This window comes from Staurois parvus, unplaced genomic scaffold (assembly GCF_062004578.1).
Source record: "Staurois parvus isolate SC_StPar_1 unplaced genomic scaffold, SC_StPar_1.0 ptg000194l, whole genome shotgun sequence".
In the NCBI taxonomy this organism is placed as follows: domain Eukaryota; kingdom Metazoa; phylum Chordata; class Amphibia; order Anura; family Ranidae; genus Staurois; species Staurois parvus.
In genome coordinates, this window is record NW_028317990.1 from 63599 (window position 1) to 81140 (window position 17542).

General features: G+C 43.0%; 1 protein-coding gene across 1 annotated transcript in view; it reads right to left on the minus strand.

The window, feature by feature from the left end:
* Positions 1-288: 288 nt before the first annotated feature.
* The window catches only part of LOC149461723 (uncharacterized), a 55031-nt gene continuing 37777 nt past the window's right edge, over positions 289-17542 (minus strand). Inside the window, exon 4 of the mRNA XM_089677872.1 lies at positions 289-768. Coding sequence (XP_089533998.1) covers positions 724-768 — 45 coding nt within the window. The 3' untranslated portion in view covers positions 289-723. The remainder of the gene's footprint in view (positions 769-17542) is intronic.

Below are 17542 nucleotides of genomic sequence, written 5' to 3' on the forward strand. Positions count from 1 at the left end.
CCCTTTTTCTCAATGTAGTTTGTAATCGAACATGTACGGCTATATTTTCTGATTACATACACAGACTTTGTTTCTGTGTCTGCAACACAGTGATTGTGCTTTACTGCTCCTTCTCACAATACAAATCCAGGAATTGGCTGAAATAGTGAAAACAATGCATTGCTTATCTAGCGGATAACGTACAGTACATGTAAAAGGAATTACAATGGCTACAGTGGCCAATCTACAAAACACTTTATGTAACCCAACAGCAAAAATATGAACATTCAAACATGTAAAACGTGAAAGTCAAATTGAAGATAACTTTGGTTCACACCTACTGGTGTGACCAAGCACAGGCGCATTTCTTCGCATTCCCGTGCGTCATGTGTAGGGCAGCGCATTCATTTCAATGAGCTGCCCTATGCATAAGAAAAGGGGAAAATAAGTCCCTTTTTCCCAAAAATGCACTTCACCAATCCACATTTTCTGGTGTGTAGGGGTGCCATTAACAAATGCTGGCATCGCATCATGTCTGCTAACTGGCAGCTCACTTCTCTACGTGCCATGAAAGCACGCATTCTCAACACACACAAATTTTAACCTTGCCTTAGAAAAACACACAAAAAACAAGATTTTAGTTAACTTTTTCCAAGTGAACACAAAACTGTTGTATGCATATTATGCAGTCGTATGTCTGCTCCAACGTTTAGACATTTCTGTTGCTTGCACATTTGGAAATCATTACGCCTGCACCATGAACAAATCTTCCACTGTCACTCTGACAACCTAGAGAAGGAAATAAAGAAAAACATGACTGAAGATGTGGACATATAATTGTGCCATACATATTAAGGGTCGTTTGAGACCAGCATTCCGATCAGATCCACTTGTCAGCTCTTCAGGCAGATATGAACAGAAGCTCAATGTTGATCTATAGCCAGGCAGATTTAAATGGACATGTGTCTGTTTACATCTGACGAAATCAGTAGGTCCCTTTAGTAAAACAGCTCATGGTACACAATAAAAACACTCCCTAACACACAGTTAACCCTTTGATTGCCCCAGATGTTAATCCTTTCCTGCCCAGTGCCATTAGTACAGTGTCCGTGCTTTTTATTAGCACTGATCACTGTATTAGTGTCACTGGAGATGTCAGTGGCAGTTTGTTCCCAGCCAGTGTCAGAATGGCTCCTGCAGTCCTGCTATAAGTTGCTGATCGCTGCCATTACTAGTAATTAATAAATAGAAATTCCAGTATATACCGCCATTTGTAGATGCTAGAACTTTCACATAAACCAATTAATATACAATTATTGGGATTTTTTTTTTTTAGCAAAGCCATGTAGCAGAATTTAATTTTTTAAACAATTTTATTGGATATGTTTTATAGCAAAAAGTAAAAAATATTGTTTTTTCTTTTTCAAAAATTGATTTTTTTTGTTTATAGTGCAAACGCACAGGTGATCAAATACCAGCGAAAGAAAGCTCTTTTTGTGGGGGGAAAAAAGGACATAAATTTCATTCATGTGTAGAGTTATATGACCGTAATTATGACCGTTACATGGCCGTACAATTATAGTAACGCAGCGCTGTATCGCAAAAAAAAAGGGGGGTAAATCCTCTGAAGGGCAAGTGGTTAAATAAATAAATAAAAATTCCAGTATATAAACCGCCATTTTAGGACGCTATAACTTTCACGTATTACGCTTATTGGGATTTTTTTTTTAGCAAAGACGTGTAGCAGACTACATTTTGGCCTAAACTTATGAAGAAATAAAAATGTTTTTCATTGGATATGTTTTACAGCAAAAAGTCAAAAATATTGTTTTTTTTTCTTTTTCAAAAATGTCTTTTTTTTTGTTTATAGCTCAAAAAATTAAAACCGCAGTGGTCAAATACCACCGAAAGAAAACTGTATTTGTGGGGGAAAAAAAATGACAAATTTATGTACAGTGTTGCATGAGCGCGCAATCGTCAAGTTAAAGTAACGCAGCACCGTATCACAAAAAATGGCCTGGTCAGGAAGCGGGGTAAATCTTTTGGAGGCCAAGTGGTTAAAATTACTCCCACCCACCTTCTAGCTCCTATGCTAACTACTCTGTAGAAGGAAGATGCATATACTTACCTATTCTCAGAGCACTCCGGTCACGTGATCTCCTCAGTGGCCAGTTTCAGGGGAGAGGAAAGAGATCACCGACAATGGATGGAATGCCTGGGCGATGATGTCACCCTTAGGCTTATTATGGAGCATCCATTGCCTGCTGTCCTTCCTCTACCCTATAGCCAGCCACGGGGGAGGTCATGTGACCAGAGGATAGGTAAGTATAGGCATCTTTCTTCTACATGGTAGTTAGTATAAGTGTTGGGGGGGGGGGATGGGAGCAGTTTTAAGCTTAGTTAGTTTTAGCCAGGGCTTTTACTATAAGTTGTGGTTTCAGGCTGAAGAAGGACCTGAATGAACACGGATGTTAATAGAAAAAGAAAAGTCATCAGTGGCTACAGAATTGTATCTTCTCTTATGTTCTCATGGCCTTTATCACATGTAATTGGACTTTAAAGGCAAATCTTTTTTTTTATCAGATAGTGGTGAAAGGATAGAACCACTCTCAGGTTTTACTGCTGTCTGTATCCCCATCAGGGAGATTCACTCTTTCTAATTGTACTGATCACCCTTGTCACTGGGAATGAAAGTGATGGCAATTTCAAAAATTGAATATGGAATTCTACTCACAATCTAACTAAGGCCAAACCTACTCCCAACCCCATTCTTCGCCTATTCTATCGAATCCTGTGAAGAAAAGATCTGTATACTTGCTTTTTCTGAAGCGCTCCGGTTCCAGGATCAGTTGTCAGTGGCAGCTTCAGTGCAGAGGAGGGGCAGCCAACAATGAATGCCCCATAGTAGGCCTATGGGTGAGGTCATCTCCTAGGCACTTCCATCCATTGTCGGCTTTCTCTCCTGCACACAGAATCACATGTCCAGACTGAAGTGGCTTCAGAATAGGTAGGTATAGGGATCCCATAACGATAAAGTGAAAACAGAATTTTAGAAATGTTTGCAAATGTATGAAAAAGGAAGAATTTAAATATCATATTGGCATACATATTCAGACCCTTTGCTGAGATGTTTCTACACCTTGATTGAAGTCCAGCTGTGGTAAATCAAATTGATTGGATATGATTTGGGAAGGCAAACACCTCTCTGTAAAAGGCCTCACAGCTGACAATGAATACTGTCTGCAGAGCTCAGAGACTGAATTATTGCAAGGCACAGTTCTGGGGAAGGCTACAAAAAATTCTGCTGCACTGAAGGCTCCCAAGAGTACATTGGCCTCCATAATTCTCACATGGAAGATGTTTGGCACAACCAGGACTCTTTCAAGAGCTGGTCAGTCGGCCAAACTGAACAATCGGGGGAGAAGGGCCTTAGAGAGGTGACCAAGAACCCGATGGTCACTCTGACTGAGCTCCAGGGATTCTGTGGGGAGTGGAGATGGGACAAAGTTCCAGAAGGACAACAATCACTGCAACCCTCCACCTATTTGGTCTTTATGCCAGAGTGACTAAACGGAAGCCTCTCCTCAGTGCAAAATTCCTGAAAGCCAGCAGTTTACAAAAAAAAATCAAAAGATTCTCAGACTGTGAGGAATAAGATTCTCTGGTCTGATGAAACCAAGACTGAACTGTTTGGCCTCAATTTTAAATGAGATGTCTGGAGGAAACCAGGCACTGCTCATAACCTGCCCATTACCATCCTTACAGTGAAGCATGTTGGTGGCAGCATCATGCTGTGGGGGTCTTCTTCAGCAGCAGGGACTGGGAGACTGGTCATGGTTAAGGGAAAGCTGAATGGTGCAAAGTACAGAGATATTCTCAATGAAAACATGTTCCACAGCACTCAGGACCTCAGTCTGGGCTGAAGATTCACTTTCCAACATGAGAATGACCACGCAGCAGTCCACTGCTGGTCCACATCCAACCTGACTGAGATGTAAAGGATTTGCAAAGAAGAATCACAGAAAATCCCCCAATCCAGGTGTGCAAAGGTTGTCGCATCATACACAAAAAGACTCAAGGCTGTAATTGCTTCAACAAAGTATTGAGCAAAGGGTCCAAATACTTGAGTACATTTCACTTTGTTTTTTCAAGAATCTACACTTAGTACCCCATAATGACAATCTGTAGTATCAGGCTGCAGTATAACAAAATTGAAGAAGCAGCTCCCCCCACCCCATCCTTACCTGAGCCCCCTCTGATCCAGCGATATTCTCAACAGCCTCCACTTTCTTGGTATTCTTCCTCCTCATTGGCATTGGCTCCTGTTGCTATCAATCACAGCCAGTGAGCCAATGAGGAGAAAGTGGGTAGGGGGAGCAAGCTGTGGCTCTATGTGTCTTATGGACTCAGAGCAACTGCTCGAGGATGAGCACGTAGCAATGCCCCCAGGGCAAGCAGTTTTTCCTGGGGGCACTGCTTGAGGAGGAGGAGCCAGGAGAAAGAAAAGGATCGGGGCTGCTCTGTGCAAAACACTGCACAAAGCAGGTAAGTATACCATAACATTTTATTGAAAAAGAAAAACAAAGCTTTACCCCTGGTTCACATTTGTGCGGGTGGTGCTGCTGCAGATCAGCACAAAAATCCATGCAGCTGCACCACCCTCACAGAGGAATGCGGACCCGCGGGCGGGTGCCATTAATTCTAATGGCACGCCACCCGCACTGGAAATCGCAACCGAGGTTCCCGTGCGGGCTGCTTTTCTGAAGAAGTGCAGGGACTTCTTCCCTGCGTGTCCCGGGGAATGGGAGTCCATTCATATGAATGGGCTCTCATGCCCGTGCAAAATGCGGCCCAGAGAAACACGGAGATGTGAACTAGCCTACGTGTCACTTTATATCTGCCGATTTCAATAAAATAATTACTAGCGATCTTGCTATGCTGGTCAATGTTCGGGAACTTCTGTTATAGGGTGACAATGCACTGTCATCAGTTATCCTCTGGTTTTGTTACATGGGCTTCCAATGGAGCCTACATGTGGCTCTTTGAACACACATTATGCAGACATTGTACAATGCTGTCAACAACATTAACTGTTTCACTACCAGAGACTCCTTGGCACACATTTACAAAATCATTTTATACCTGAAAATTACATAAAACTCCCATAAGTTATTGGCATAAAGGTTTATGAGATGCAAAGTTTCAGTAAAAAAATACATTTTAGATAATTTTAGGGCACACAAACAATACATTCCCCAATTTTTTGGTGAAATAAAAAAGATGAAGTTGCGCCATGTAAATAGATATCCAAGCCCATGAAACAGCGAGCCCCTACAGGTCATCAGTTTATGTTCAAATATTTTTATTGAAACATTTTTCAAGACAATTACAAACTGTTTAGACATATATAAGCATTCACATAGAGAGATGGCAGATTATTACATCCGTCATAAGATGTCTATTCACCCCTCTATAAGGTAATAAGTGTGTATATTCCAGAAAAAAAAAACGGTCGAAAATATAGTTAATGAAGGTATCTTACGAGGTATTCTCATTCTATGTGAATCAATTGTTTTAACAAGTAAATTGCTATTGTGGATATAAGTTTGAAAACTTTGATCCAATAGGATCTGAGAGATTTGCATGACCACAACACATGAAAAGTGGTACCAAGTTCCCCGCATTGTCTCCAGCATAAGGGAGAGCTTTGGGGGTAGTAGAGGGCTAATTTGGTAGGCGTGAAATACCATTGATGTAGTAGTTTTAAATATGTCTCCCAATGGGTGCTGCATTTGGAAGCTTTATATGTAATAACAAACGTTTTTAACCATGTAAACTGTGATGTAGATTGTTGTAAAAATTTTTCCCAGTTGTGTAGAGAGGAAGTAGACAGAGTGAACTGTGAATTGGTAAGGGCCTCATAGAACAGTGAGATTCCTTTTTTAGGGTAGGCTTGTTTATCGTAAAAAAGGTATATAGGGATTGGTAGTCTAATCTTCAGAGGGAGTGTTGTCTTTCGCAGTAGGTGTGTAATTCTAATATAGGTGTATATTTCATTGTCAGGGAGAGAGAACTGTCTTTGCAGAGTGGAAAAGTGGTGTAGTGTTAGGTTCATATATAATTGGTGTATATGTGTGATGTGTTGGTCTGTCCATGTTTTAAGGTTTAAATCAGGGATGAAGAGTTGTAGTATGGAGATAGGTGTAGATATTGTGTTAGTTTCATTGTTGGGGTATTCGTAGGATAGGAGAATAGACCAGGCTTGTAAAGAAGATTTAATGCAAGGGTGGTTAGATTCTGTGTGTGGTCGGATTTTATTAGGTAAGAAAAGGAACGTGCTAAATGAGTATGGTGGGTGTGTGAGAGTTTCCATGTTGGACCATATTTTTTCGCTCGTGGGATGCCACCAGAAAAAAGTTTGGTCTAGAAGCGTTGCCAGGTAGTAAGATTTTAGGTGTGGAAGGCCTGCTCCTCCTTTAGATGGGGGTTTAATTAGAAGAGTTGTTGTGCATCTTGGTTTTTTGGAGTTACATGTGAATTTTGTGAATATGGATTCGAGTTTAGAAAGGAAGGAATCAGGAATTGGGATGGGAAGAGTCCAGAATAGGTATAGTATTTTAGGTAGGATGCACATTTTTAACGACGCTATTCTTCCTAGCGCTGACAAGGTAGAGGTACGTAGGTGTTTTAGTTCTTGAGGAATTGATTCCAATAATGGGGTGTAATTAGCTTCAAATAGGTGTGAGGTGGTAGATGTGAGTTTTATGCCTAGGTAAGGGATGTGGTAGTCTTCCCATATAAAAGGGTATTGTTCGGTTATCTTTTTTTGGTTCTGTGGAGAAGTATAAAGATTTAAAATGGAGGATTTGTTTGCATTGAGTTTATAGTAAGAGACTTTTGAAAATTTGTTGAGGTGGTGATATATTGTTTGAAGTGATGTAAGGGGGTTAGTGATCATCAGTATGATATCATCTGCGTAAAGGCTGATTTTGTGTTCTGTACTTAGATGGGTGATCCCAGTAAACCTTTTGTCATCTCTTAGTTTAGATGCTAGGGGTTCTATGGTTAATATAAAGATAATGGGGGATAATGGGCATCCTTGCCTTGTCCCGTTAGATATTGAAAAGGGGGAAGATAATATACCGTTAGTCAATACTTTGGCAGAAGGGTTGGAGTATAAGGAAAGAGTTGCAGATAATATCCAACCTGTGATCCCAAATTTTTGGAGGGCAATTTTCATAAATAACCAATGAATACGGTTGAATGCTTTTTCTGCGTCTAATGAAATTAGAAGTGATGGCTGTGTAGCTGACTCAAGATTATGAAGCAGGGATATTAAGCGTCTAGTTGCGTCTGGAGCTTGTCTATTTGGGACAAAACCTACTTGATCAGGGTTGATCAGTATGGGGAGGTATGGTAATAGTCTTTGGGCAAGTATTTTAGCATAGAGTTTAATGTCTGTGTTTAATAGAGAGATTGGTCTATAATTTTGGACCAACTGAGTGTCTTTTTGTGGTTTAGGTATTGTTGTGAAAATTGATTGTAACATTTCATCAGGGAATGATCCTGTTAAGGCAGCTTGGTTGTATAGGTTAGATAGATGAGGTGAAAGGTTTGTGGCAAATGTTCTATAAAATTCATTAGTGAAACCGTCCGAGCCTGGTGATTTATTTAACGGAAGTGTTTTAATGGTCTTTTCTATTTCTGTGTGGCAAATTGGAATCGATAATGCACTAAGTTGAGTTTCACTTAGACGTGGTAAATTAGTAGAGTCTAGAAAATGTTGGATTGTTTCTATTGTGGGTTGTGTAATCTTGGAGTCGTCTTTAAGGTTATATAAGGATTGGTAGTATGACGCAAAGGCGTTAGCCATATCTCGTGGGTTTGTAAGGAGTGTGTGTGTATGTGGGTGCTGGAGTGTGGGGATCTTATTTTTGAGTCTTTTTTGTTTAATTGTTTTAGATAACAGTGAGCTCGCTTTGTTACTAGATGCATAAAATTTGGCTTTTGATCGTTGTAGGTTTAGGTCGTAGTGGTGGAGTAAAATTGTACGAAGCTTACCTCTGTCTGATGTTATCTTATCGGTTACGGAGGGTGTCGGGTTTTTTTTGTTTATCTCCTCATTTCTTTTGATGGATGTGAGGAGTTGGTCGATTTGTTGTGATCTCTGCTTTTTGATTCGGGAATTTAATTGAATGAGAATACCTCTCATATAAGCTTTGTATGCTAGCCAAATGGTGGTCACAGATACATCTGGGGTAATATTGGTGTCAAAAAATACTTCGTGTGCATCTAATAAAAATTTTTGGTGTTCTGGGGTCTTTAGTATCATTGAGTTCAGCCTCCATATGGGTGGGAGTATTGATCGTTGATTGTCGTCCAATGATATAGTGACAGGAGCATGGTCAGACCAGGTTATAGTTCCAATACTTGAGAAAGTTGCATGCTGCAGTGACCATTTATCTGTCAGGAAGTAGTCGATCCGAGAGTATGATCGGTGGGCTGGGGAGTAGTATGAGTAGTCCTTTTCCATGCTGTGTTGGCACCGCCATATGTCGTAAAGGTCATTGTTGTGTAGAAATTGGTTGAAGGATGGTTTGAGAGATTTATTGGAAGATGATGAGTCTAATTGAGGGTTTCCAATTATATTGAAGTCTCCTCCCATTATGAGTCTTCCTTTCTTTACAGAGTTAATGTTCTTTATTATTTTGTTGAAGAAATTAATCTGGCGTTTGTTAGGACCGTACACATTCACAAAGGTGTAGTAAAGGTCATTAAGTTGGCAAACAAGTATGTGGAAACGGCCCAGGGGGTCCACAGATTCTGAAATAAAACGAAATTGAATAGAGTCTTTTATAGCCGTAATTACTCAGTTTTTTTTTTTGGGTTGGTGGCCATAAAAATATGTGGAAAGTGAGTAAGTTGAAGCTTGGGGGCCTTATTTGTAGCGAAGTGGGATTCTTGAACAAAGATGATATCTGGTTCAAATTTTTTGAGTTCTTTCTGGAGCATCGATCGTTTGAATGGAGAGTTCAGACCGCGGGCATTTAGAGATGTAATGTTAATCATGGTGGTGGGTCAGTCGGTTTGTCATTCTTGATCGGTGTGATGTTTAAAGTTGTAAAGGTATTTGAGATAGATCCAGGATATATTCTTGAAGCTGTATTAGCAGCCAGAGATTGTTTGTGCTTTGGAGGTTGTTGTATGTCGACTGGTGACATGGAGGAGGAAAGAGGACGTGGGGTGGAAAGGTAAAAAATAGCCTTGCAAGGAACCTGAGTAGCCGGACTGGCTACTGCCGAACTAGAGGACTTATTCAGGTTTAGACCAGAACATAGGCCAAACCTGGTGAACGTATGTAGGAACGATCTTCTCATCTGTGGCCGATTGCCAGATTATAGATTCACAACTTTGGTTTGGAGTTGTGTTTTGGTGTTTGCGGTGTATTTTGGAGATTCATGTTTGTTCCATAGGTTGAGCATGAGTTGGTTGGTATTGTTGTGAAACCTCGGGAATTATTTTCCAGCTTTTGAGTAGTTCTAGGCCTTCTTCCATATTTTTAATTGTATGAATTTTGCCATGTTGTCTTATGGTCAGTTTTGTGGGGAATCCCCACTGATACGCTATGCCATGGTTTCTTAGGGCTTTGGTTATATTGATCAATTTTTTGCGATTAAGCAGTGTAAGCTTGGAGAGATCTGCATATAGACGAAGGTTGGCATGAGATGGCGGGAGATTAGACATGTTTCTGGATTGCATCATGACTTTCTCCTTAACGTGGTAAAAATGGATTCGAGCTAGGACGTCTCGTGGGACAGAAGCAGGTAGAAAGGAGGGTTTAGGGAGTCGGTGTGCTCTGTCAATAGCCAATTCTCCTTCGGATATTGTGGGTATCGCGATTTTCATATATTGGTGTATATATGGTATTAATTCCTCATTGCTGATGTTTTCGGGAATACCTCTAAATTTGATATTATTCCGCCTCGAGCGGTCTTCTAGATCAGCGAGTTTCAGTTTAATTTGATCAATATCTGCGGAATGTTCTGAATGAGCGTCAATCAGATCATTATGGGCTGAAATGATATCACTAATATTGGTTTCAATATGTTGTATTCTATTTTCTTGCTGGTGCATTGCAGTGGAAATTTGCGCTAATGAGGATGCCAGATCATTATGAAGGGTCTGGCGGAGTGACATTAGCATACTCTTCATGCATAGCTCTGTTAGCGGTTGGTCTGTAGCCGGGAAGGCCTCTATCACAGGTACATCAGGGTTTATGAGGACCCCAGTTTGTATATAGGTCTGGGAACTAGGAGATTGGTGGCCTGAGTCTAGCCTAGGCTTGGATTTTGCTGGGCTGCTGGTTGTGGGTGATAGAGGGGGAGATTGCTCACCAGGGTCCCCTGGGTATAAGGGATACTGCAGCCTCGGATCCTTGTATACTTGTGATGTCTCCTGTCCCTCTATGTCTGCTGCTGAGGTACTGCCGTCGGCGCCATCTTGGATCCCTGCATTCACTGCAGGGAAGAAGTGAGTGAGTTTCCCGGTATTCCCGGGGTTTTTCGGCGCCGGGTCATCGTGCTGGAGGATCGGGTGCCCTTCATGAGTACACTGGTACTCTTCGTATCTCCCGGGGTTTGTGTGTGCCGGTGTGAGATCTGGCTGCAGGACGGAGCGGAGCTAGTGCGTATCCGTCACTGATGCCGGCCGCGCATGCGCCCCTACAGGTCATCAGTTTACAGTTAACCATGATTCAATGGGCCTAGAATTATTGATCTCGCTTTTAAGTGTTTTAGGTGTTTTTAAGGATTTTAGCTGTAACTTTTATTTTCTTTCTCGTACATTATGGACACAGAGCAGGCCATAATAATGACTATGTAGGTTATATGCCATCTATAGGTTAATGGACCCTGGCCGACCAATCAAACAGGAAGAACTCCCCCATATAACCCCTCCTACACTCAGTACTCAGTTTTTTCACCAGTGTCTGTAAGATGGATGGTGACTGAACATGTGCTGCATGTGCTCTGTGAAGCATACTGGGAGGTCTGGAATGATTCTACTAAGATTCGAGGGCCTCAATCAGATCCATTCGAACAGCTGTTAGCCAAAATGGATGGTAATCGAGCGTCGCTGGATAAGGAGAAGAATACTCAGGGCTTTGCCTGTAATGGGGCTTTACGGCGCTGGACCAGGGGCAGACTGACCATTGGGAAACTTGGGCACTGCCCGAGGGCCCGCGGTCAGTATGGGGCCCCATGTGATGTCCCTGGTACCTTTCATAGGCTTTTTTGGGTGTGGTTTGAGTGTGGGTGAGGACACAGGGGCCCCATGATCCCCTATTGCCCAGGGGCCCCATGAGTTGTCAGTCCACCCCTGCGCTGGACCCTGTGTTTTCAGAACCCTGTGCAGTTTGGTCTTACCAAGGTGCTTCCAACAGGGTGCTATACAGGTCCAAGGGAGTAGCCCCCATTTTGAAAGGGAGACCGAGTCCTTGAAGGTCTTTATGACAAAGCCCACTGTGATGGGTGAAAGTTGGTCCCTGGCTAAAGTTCAGGGGCCTGCGGTGGGATTGGTGTTTCTCTCTCTCCTACCTATTTTTATCCACTGGAGGGAGTCTGTTCCCATATAGACCGAGTGGACGCATGAGCATGCATGCACACGCACGGCGGGGATGCATGCGCAGTAGCAGCAGGAAGAGGAAGTCGGCCATATTAGTTACATGTGATGCTGCCTGTTTAAATGTGGGCTGCTGCAGCTGAACCCTGGAGGGATGGCAAGGTTATTCTAAGGGCACATGAGTACTTCCCTGGGAGTGTCGGCCAGTCAGGCAGGAAGGTTGTGTACATACTACTGTTTGATTCAGTGGACTGCATTGAAGTGTGTTGCTTCACTTTACGCAGGACTATTGTGAATGCTGTGTTTTGATTAATTCTTACACAGGTCTTGTGACATAATGTCATCCAGAAAGCGGTGCAGGGGAGGCACAGCAGGAAGGGGTGTAAATGCACCACCGCCAGGTCCTGTGGAGCCTAGTCGAAGTTCCACTGTGTTATCTTCACCTGAAAGACCAGAGGCAACAGGTCAATATGAGCCACTGCATTTGTCCGGCATTGTGGCTACTACCAGTGCATCCGCTTCGGCGTACGTAGCCAAGAAGTATCTTGCATCAGCTATGGCAAGGCTAGAAGACAAGATTGCTGGGATGGTTGCATCTGTGGCTCAAGGGGGTAAGAAGCAGGAAAGATCCCCATCCTTAGACCCACCAGTCCTTGAACAAGAGTGGGTGGAACCTGAGGATGAAGTTGTGGTAGAGGATCTTGAAGAGGGTCAGGCAATTTGATTCTCTGTCGGAGGAGTCACAGCCTGATGGGAAGCAGGGTGTCTCTGCTTCTCAATCACAGGGGTTATTAGTTAACCTCCCTGGCGGTATTTTTATTTCAGATTTTTGGTGCTGAAAGCGGTACCATTATTTTGCATGGAAATTTGGCGGTTTATATTGTAGGCCTGTAATTTTTAGGAATAACTCACTGAAATCTGTCCGAACAAGAGTCTAGTAAACATCCCGGGTAGGATACAACTTGAAACACTAAATCATACATTATAATTGAATAAATAATCATAAAAAATAATAATATAATAATAAATTTAATTCAATAATATAATCAAACCAAAAACACTGAAATTTGAAATATAGCGCCAAGTTCGCACATCACAGAGCAAAGTCACAAAATCGTTTTCAGTGTCTGATGACGAATTTCCCCACGAATCATCACTCAATTCTGCAAGTGGTTCTGATTTACTATCACTGTTCTCTAGCTGGTCTAAAACTGCTTTGACCTAAAGGGACGCTTTTTGGACTCCATGGACGTTTCTCAGTTTTCAGGCAGAAAGAACAGTCAAAATGCAGGCAGGGCACAGGATAAAGCATTAGGGACAAAATGTATGTGAAATGGTTTGATACAGTAATGTTTTAGTGATTTTAGTGAATGTCACTTTTTGTCATTTTCAAATTTTCCGCCGTTCTGTCCCCGTACGCTTGCAGGGGACGGATCCCAGATGACAGATGCTGGCATCCGCCGGATTACATTGCCGGGGACACTGCAGGAGGGACATCGCGGGGTTACCGCTTGTGATACTGAAACTTTACCCCGAGCTACACTCGGGAATACCGCCAGGGAGGTTAAGACTCTTACTGATATGACCCTGTCAAGTTTCAAAGTACCCCCAGTGGAGACAGCTGAGGTCTCTTATTCCTCTTTGGACTCATTAAAGCCGCCTTTAAATTACTCAGGCGTTTCCAGTGCACCCTCTTTTGGAGTAAGTTATGTATGCAAATGGATTCACCCAGAGTTTTTGTTCCGCCTAAAAGATTCTCCCTTCTGTATCCTATGGAGGAGAAATTTGTTAGAAAGTGGGGCATGCTGGGGGTGGACGCAGCTGTGTCTTCCCTGAATAAGCATTTACAGTAACTTGCCCTGTGGATAATGCCCAGGTGTTTAATGATCCCGTGAATAAAAAATTAGAATAGCTTCTCAAGGCTTCTTTTTCCCTGGCAGGGGCTGCCGCACAACCAGAGGTTGCTGCTATCGGTATCTGTCAGAGTCTTTCACAGTAACCAGAAACTGGCGCTCAAATCTCTCTTGCTGCACTCAAAATGGAATAGTGCACTGGCTGAGGTGCTGCCCTTGATAGATTGGGGAATCTTGATACTAGCAGAAAAAAACAAAACAGGGCGCACTCTCCTTGTGCATTAACGCAAAAACCATACATTTATTAAAAATATGCAAAAACATACAGACCATAAAGGTCATAAAAACAGAGACAAGAAGTCAAAGGTGCCAATCGTGGACAGCATGCGTCCTCGGATAAAGTGCTAACGCGTTTTGGGAGTCAAACTCCCTTTCTCAGAGCAATAGATCTGTCAGAGTCTGAATGACAGTGTTAAACGGGTAGTTAGAAGACCATCTATTTTTGAGGAGAATACAGCTGAGGATTTGGCAGATTTACCACAGGCCTTGTGTTTTGCAGTTGATTCCCTTAAGGGTTCGATTCAACAGATCTCTTGCATGGCCCTTCTGTCGGTACATATGCGCAGGGTATTGTAGTTAAAAAGTTTGGTGGTGGAACTACAAGGCAAAAGATTGTTGGTGGGTTTTCCCTTTTTTGTGGAGAACATCTGTTAGGGGAGGACCTAGACAAGTATATCCAGAAGATCTCAGGGGGAAAAAGTACGCTTTTACCCTTTAAGAGAAAGTCCAAACGGCTGACCTTTAAGGGGCCAGGCACTTCGATGGTTGGTGCTTTTTCCATTAGGCAAGCATTTTGCCATATACAGGGCTCTGCGTCCAGGGGAAAATTTCAGGGCCAGGCCCAGAGGAAACCCTGTGTGCAGAAGTCCACCAAGTCAGATTCTAAGTCTGCTTCATTATGAAGGGGTGCCCCCCACTGGTGTGTGGGGGGGGGCTTTTGTTTTTTTTGGAGGTCTGGAAAGAGCTGATTCAGGACAAGTGGGTCACTTCTACAGTTGCTCAGGGGTACAGACTGGAGTTTCAGGGAATTCCTCCTCCCCTTTCTTAAGGTCCAATGTATCCACAAATTCAGAAGGAAATCTTTGTTTCAGGCACTCAACCGGTTGTCCCAGGGCATGATTGTGGAGGTTCCAGAGGACGAAAGGTTCCAGGGATTTTATTCAAACCTTTTCAAAACCGCATGGGATTGTAAAGCTCTTTCTAGACTTAAAGGGGCTGAACCGGTTCCTAAAGATTTGTTCATTTCGGATGGAGTCAGTCCAGTCAGTAATTGCATCTTTACAAGAGGGAGATTTTAAAGCATCCACGAACATCAAGGCTGCATACTTGCATGTGCCAATATTTCCAGCTCATCAAACGTTTCTGCAGTTTACGATAAAAACTCGCCATTTTCAGTTTGTGGCACTAACTTTTAGTAAAAAAAATTCTAAGTACAGTTCTGGGGCTGCTCGAAACTTGCAGTATCGATTTTGGGTTATCTGGACGATCTACTGCTCGGACGTCAGTCTGGTCCAAGCCTGAGAAAAAATGTGGCCCTTGCGATTCATACTCTGGAATGCTTTGGCTGGGTGCTTAACTTTGAGAAGTCTGCCCTGGAGCTGGTATAGAGTCTGGAGTAGTTGGGGTGGTCCTAGACACTGTCCAGGCAAAGGTGTGTCTACCTCCAGGAAAAGGCCACGACCTGAAAGATCAGGTTCGGAGTTTGAAGAGCAGGGAGTATCCTTCCATTCGTTTCTGCATGAATTTAATGGTGAAGATGGTATCTCCATTTGAGGCAGTGCTCTATGCACAGTTCCACTCAAGGCCTTTTGTAGAGCAATGTTCTGTTGGCATGGAACAAAAAGATTCCAGCCCTGGATTGCCATATTTCTTTGTCCTCCTAGGTGCTGCAAAGCTTGAATTGGTGGTTGAAATCTCGGAATTTGGAAAATGGAAGATCTTGCCCACCAGTGATTTGAATGCCATCCTCTCGTGGGGGAGGGCTGTTCTGGAAGGGACCACAGTCCCAGTAATGTCCTGGAGCCTCGAGTGGTGCGGTTTGCCCTGAGATATTGGACAATCAGGCTTGATGGTTGGCCAGTCAGGTTCCAGTCCGGCAATGCCACAGCAGTGGCATGCATCAATCACCAAGGTGGTACTAAGAACTGGAGGGCTCAGAAGGAGGTAAATCACATTTTGGCTTGGGCAGAAGGGCATGTTTCAGTTCTGTCAGCAGTATTTATTCCAGGGATAGAGAATTGGCAGGCGTACTACCTCACTCATCGGCAGTTCTTTCCGGGAGAATGGGCTCTGCATCCCGAAGTGTTCTCGGCAATCTGCCAGCGTTGGGGGTGCCTGGACATAGATCTATTGGCATCCAGGTTCAAAAGCAAGGTGGACAGGTTTGTGTCCAGAACGCGGGACCCTCTTGCGATAGGGATGGATGTTTTAGTAATACCGTGGGAACAGTTTTCCCTAATCTATGCCTTTCCCCTGAATCAGCTAATCCCATGGCTATTACACAGGATTCGAGACAAGGTGATTCCATTGATATTAGTGGCACCAGCATGGCCCAAGAGGTCTTGGTATGCAGACATTGTCAGGCTAGCAGTGGGCGATACATGGCCTCTGCCAGGTTGGCCAGATCTACTGTCCCAGGGGCCTATATTGCACCCAGCTTTATGGTTTCTGAATTTGAAGACATGGTTGTTGAGACCCAAATCCTAAAAGATATAGGTGTGTCAGGTTCGGTTATCAACACAATGTTCAAAGCTAGAAAGCTGGTTTCTAGAAACATTTATTATAGAACTTGGATAGCATATATTTCCTGATGTGAAGCTCGAAGTTGGCACCCCCAGAAATATTTCATTGGGGGAATTTTGTCTTTTCTCCAATCAGGAGTAGAAAAGAAGTAGGCTGTTGGTACTATTAAGGGTCAGGTTTCAGCCTTGGCTTTTTTTTTTTTTTCCAAAGACCGATTACTTCTCAGTGTTTAGTTTGTACTTCTTTACAGGGAGTGATGTGTACTGTTCCTCTTGTCAGACAGCCCCCATGTCCTGTTTGCTCTGCGAAACGTTTGTTTTTGGTGGCAAGCACCTCTGCAAGAAGGGCATCAGAGTTGGCAGGTCTTTCTTAAAGAGGACCATTTTTGGTTTTCCATCAGGATAAGGTGGTGTTGTGGTCTCATCTGTCCTCTTTGCCAAAGGTGGTTTCTAGTTTTCACCTCAATCAGAACATTGTTCTGCCTTTATTCTTTCCTAGGCCTCAGTCGGCAAAAGAAAGATCTTTGCGTGCCCTGGATGTGGTTCGGGCAATAAGTGTCTTTTTCAGAATGATGGTGCAGATTAGAAAGGCTGATTCCTTGTTTATTTTGCCGAAAGGACCCAGGAGAGGACAGGCAGCATCCAAATCAACTATTTCTAAGTGGATTTGTCAGCTAATCATTCAAGCCTATGGTTTGAAGAGCAAGATTCCACCCTTTCGGGTGAAAGCACACTCTGCCAGGAGTGTGGGGGCATCTTGGGCTATCCGCCACCAGGTGTCAGTTGCTCAGGTTTGCAAGGCTGCTACATGGTCTTCAGTTCATACATTCACAAGGTTTTACCAGGTGGATGTCAGAGCCACGGAGGATTCTGCCTTTGACCACAGTGTTTTGCGAACAGCTGAATAGCTCTTTTTGGGATGTTGACGGTTGTTATTGTGATGTCACCCACCCCTCAAGGTTTTGTTGCTTTGGGACATCACAAATAGCCATTATTATGGCCTGCTCTTTTGCTTATTTGTAAAATCAATTGCTTAGCGTACATCACGGGACACAGAGGTTCTTCCCCTTTTTCTGGATTTTCATTGCTTGCTACAAAAACTGAGTACTTCCTGTGTAGGAAAGGTTATATGGGGGATGACTTCCTGTTTGATTGGTCGGCCAGTGTCCATTCACCTATAAGTGGCATATAACCCACATACCCAGTCATTATGGCCTGCTCTGTGTCCCGTGATGTACTCCAAAAAATGGATTTTACAGTTAAGTATGTAGAAAAAAATAAAAAAATTTT